This window comes from Adiantum capillus-veneris, chromosome 18 (assembly GCF_014529385.1).
Source record: "Adiantum capillus-veneris isolate H3 chromosome 18, ASM1452938v2, whole genome shotgun sequence".
Taxonomy (NCBI): Eukaryota; Viridiplantae; Streptophyta; class Polypodiopsida; order Polypodiales; family Pteridaceae; genus Adiantum; species Adiantum capillus-veneris.
The window spans coordinates 29875091-29879282 of record NC_140948.1 but is presented as its reverse complement, the minus strand read 5'-3'; the positions used below and the strand labels follow the sequence as shown (position 1 = coordinate 29879282).

The window sequence follows — 4192 nt, the reverse complement described above, 5'->3', positions numbered from 1 at the left end:
TTAGGCCAACCGAGTAACAAAACGACGATGCACCGCCATTTTTTGGCTATCAGCTCACCGTCCGCAATGCATCCCTCTCTCTCCTTCTCTCTCTTCCCGTTCCGGACGGGTCGTACAATCGTAACATCAAAGAAGGGGGGATGCTTATCCAAAAGAGGAGCAGTTGTTTAGCACGTTTCCACTCGGGAGGACGTGTGCTGAGCTAGCGCTGTCTTGGGAGGGGAGCCCACGTGGGCGCCACGTCAGCAGGAACCACGCGGCACAAATCAAAATCTTAAAATCTTGGGGCCGTCGGCTGACGTGGCTCCAAAGGTCGCGTGCATACGAAGGGAGAATTAAAATTTAGAGTATATGATGTACAATTGAGGCATTTTAATACTTTTGGAGAAGGTGCAGGCGCGATGGCGTGCTCTCCTTCCTCGTCCTTCTTTTCGCCTTCGTTGTCCATTACACGTTATCTCTGTGTTTTCCTATGATTATCGCTTCATCTTCCTGTAGTCTCTCCTCTCCTTTCTCTTTCTTTCCTTGTTTTTCTGTGCTTTTCTAGGGTTTCCTTGTGGTGATCACGCCATCGCAAATCGTTCTGAGACAGTTTCGCAAGGCAGTGCTGGAAATTCTTCGACCGAATCTCCTCTCTGTTGTTACGCAGAGGCGTCCATCCAAGGTGCTGCACAGGAGCGCCGCACATCACGCTTGTATAGTGTTTTTGTACGACAGACAATCAATCGGAGCGGAAACTTGTCGTGAAGAATAGAGATCTCTTGTATAGTAAGGTTGGCTTCTTCCCGCCTTCTCATCATTTCTCTTTGTCAAGTTAGCAAAATACTGCGTGAGTTGTATGTGTTGATCTCTTTCTTTCTCTGTAGGTACACTCACATATTACCATTGTCCAAGTGCTTCTTGAGGCATACATTTTATCTGATTGCCATGGTGATGGAAATCACGACATCGATGGCACTTTGTTCATCTTCACCGACAAACTTCGGCTCTACTTCCCATGTTGCCTCGACATGCCCAGTTATGGAGATGGATTTCAGTGCCAGGATGACCACGGCACATAATGCGGTGTCGAAACCTGCCATTGCAGGACTGTCAGCTTTGTTTGCAAACTCAAATGCATGGCAGATCGCCTCGAATCCATGTGATCAACTAGAATTGGCTTCTTCAACAAACTCTTTCGTCAGAGGCTCTTTCTCAGATTCGTGTATGACCGATCCCCTCAGTATTGCTTCTCCAAATCTGAACACTAAGATGAGAGAGCGGAGTCCAGTGTCCGTTCTTCAAGGGCCCCTTTCCTACTGCAGCGGGCAAGGTTCTATTAAGCCTTCAAACAATCTTTCATTGTTGGATCGACATGTTGGGAGCACTACGAGATTGTGTTCATTAACTGCTGATCCTCAGCAATCATATTTTTGGCAAGAAGATTGCAGAGGTCTGTGTGAGATGCCTGAAGAGCACCTAGGCTCATTTTCACCACCCCAAACTTTAGCAGTTGAATTACCAGATTTATCGCTGCTTAGTCCACGCCAAAAGCCTGAAGAGATACTTCGAGATGCTCAAGCTTGCCATGAAATTTTCTTAGATCCCTTTGTGATCAAAGCGTTTCATGAGGCAGAAAAGGCCCACTGCATGCAGGTAAGCACACAAATCTCATATTTCTGAGTTGTTGCTCTGACTGTCCCTTACATTCCATTGTATGCTTCTCCTCTGCAGTGCCGAGCAACAGGTGATCTTTACCTTGAACATTGTGTAGAGACAGCAATGAACCTAGCAGCACTTGGAGCAAGCAAAGAGGTAGTAGCAGCAGGGTTGTTGCATGATGTAGTCGATGACTCTGCTGCTGATTTTGTGGAGCTTCAAGAGGATTTTGGCAAACAAGTTGCTGATCTTGTTGAAGGGGTATGCCCACTGATCTGAATTTGAAATTGACTAGGGTCTTTTTTTAACACCAAACTTGAGGATGCAGTCGCGTAACATGTTGTAGTGAAACTCAGGTGTCTAAAATGAGTGAGTTTAGCAAGCTAGCACGGGATAATGACATTGCAAGCAAAACTGTCGAGGCAGATCGGCTGCATACAATGTTTCTTGCTATGGCAGATGTGCGAGTGGTCCTCATCAAACTTGCCGATAGACTGCATAATATGAGAACTCTGGAAGCACTTCCAGAACCTAAGCAATTGAGGATAGCCAAGGAGACCCTTCAGATTTTTGTTCCCTTAGCTAATAGGCTTGGAATATGGAGCTGGAAAGCGGAACTCGAAGATTTGTGTTTCAAGCACTTGAAACCTCAGGAGCATCAAAAGCTAGCAGAGAAGCTCTCTGGCGGTTTTAGGGAATCCACAATCGTTGCTGCTATCGGGAAGCTAGAAAAGACACTTCTTGAAGAAGGAATTCTTTATCATGATTTAAGTGGAAGGCGCAAAAATATGTTTGGCATCTACAAGAAGATGATAAGGTAGTTATTTTATTGTGTGTGTGGAGAAAGCTTATACGAGCATGATTGACATGACAAGGTGGATGTTCCAGGAAATGTAAGGATCTTGAGGAAGTACATGATTTGCAAGGTTTGCGCTTGATTGTTACCAGCAAAGAGGATTGCTATGCAGCTTTAGAAATAGTACACAGGCTTTGGCCACAGATACCTAATAAGGTCAAGGATTACATTGATCAGCCGAAAGCCAATGGGTATGGAGTTTCTGAGCTTATGACGCTATTTTTATTTGTTTTTTAGAAATACAAATCCTTGGGTGCCAACCTCTCAGTGAATGTTCGATCTTTTTATCTTTATGCAGGTATCAGTCTCTACATACTATTGTGCAGGGTGAAGATGGATTTCCTTTAGAACTACAAATCAGAACAAAAGAGATGCACCATCAAGCAGAGTTTGGAGTTGCGGCACATTGGAGATATAAAGAGGACAATGTAGAACATTCTCCCTTTATTCTCCAAATGGTGTCATGGGCAAGATGGATGCTTACTTGGCAGAGTGAGGTCGTAGAGACAAGATCACGTTTTCCTTTTAGCAATTGCAGTTTGGAGACAGCATGCCCTTTTCCTCATCATAGAGAAGGGTGCCCTCATTTACAACTTTTGCAAGTGCTTCCTCGGAAGGAGGAAGATCCATTGTTTGTTATCATCCTTGAAGATGAGAAAGTATGGTAAATCTGGCTTGAACTGTTATAGCCTATTCATGTATGCTTTACATTTTTTTCCTTGTGTAGATTGAATTGATTCTATCCTGCATGGTTCAGATGGTTGTTCAAGAGCTCCCAGGAGGTTCCACTGTTGCAGATCTCCTTCAACGAAGGGTAACAGAAGATTCGTTTGCAGCAACTTGCGGAATGGCCTTCTGTGAGGAGCTCCGCCCTAGAGTTAATCACAAAGTGATTGACAACATTCAACAGGTATTGAAAATGGGCGATCTCGTGGAAATGACATCTTTGATCCCCGATGATTCACTAACAGAGTACAGAAATAGAATAAAGAGGATGTTTGAAGATACAGTATCAAAGGATAGGAAGCATGTTGTACAGCTGTCCCCCTAGAAGCCCATTTTGGGCAACAAGTCAATGATTCACAATACAGGTTAGATTTACAAAGCAGGCCGGAATCGAGCCAATGCACACATTGTACAGCATAGCGGGGAATCTAATCCAAAACTGTGGAGTAAGGTCACCAATACATTGTATATATCACAAGATGGGTGGATTTACGTTTGTAAAGTTTCTGTATGACTGATTTGTCATGTATTTATTTTTTAATTTTCTATGTGAGATTTCTGGCAGTGAGGACTTTACTGCGCCATTCCCAGAAATTGCATAGATCTGCCCGTCGTTCTTCTGTTCAAAGCACCACATTTACTCCCTGTTCACACTCAAGCTGCAATACATGTGCTTGTTCCAAATTGGGATGCACCAACACCACGTTTGGAAGTCAAAAACTCAACATGCACATAGTATGCATGTGAACTGTACACACCTCAAGGTTGGTGGTAGTGTGCATTTTGCCCACAATCTATGTGGACATTTTGCATACGCTATTTGGAGCATTCACCGGTTAGGAGGGTGGCCGGTGCCCCTCTTTATCTTACATGGGGTAATGGGCATTGGATCCATGGGGCTAATGCCCATCCCAAGTTCTAGGTTGTAGATTGGGAAAAACCAATCTCAGGATGCACACTAATTGAGACTCC

At 44.2% G+C, this 4192-nt stretch overlaps 1 protein-coding gene across 1 annotated transcript; it reads left to right on the top strand.

Moving 5' to 3' along the window:
- Window positions 1-370: 370 nt before the first annotated feature.
- Window positions 371-3784, top strand: LOC147435416 (putative GTP diphosphokinase RSH3, chloroplastic). Its single transcript, XM_086488483.1, has 7 exons — window positions 371-773; window positions 867-1635; window positions 1714-1899; window positions 1995-2455; window positions 2527-2685; window positions 2793-3153; window positions 3252-3784. The coding sequence occupies exons 2-7, from the start codon at window positions 928-930 to the stop codon at window positions 3543-3545; spliced, it is 2169 nt and encodes a 722-aa protein (XP_086344609.1). The 5' UTR covers window positions 371-773; window positions 867-927; the 3' UTR covers window positions 3546-3784.
- Window positions 3785-4192: the final 408 nt, after the last annotated feature.

Coding starts and splice junctions, on each gene's coding strand:
- LOC147435416 (XM_086488483.1), top strand. CDS start 928: ATGGTGATGGAAATCACGACATCGATGGCACTTTGTTCATCTTCACCG. Junction 1,636..1,713: donor AAAAGGCCCACTGCATGCAG/GTAAGCACACAA, acceptor TCTCCTCTGCAG/TGCCGAGCAACAGGTGATCT. Junction 2,686..2,792: donor GATCAGCCGAAAGCCAATGG/GTATGGAGTTTC, acceptor ATCTTTATGCAG/GTATCAGTCTCTACATACTA.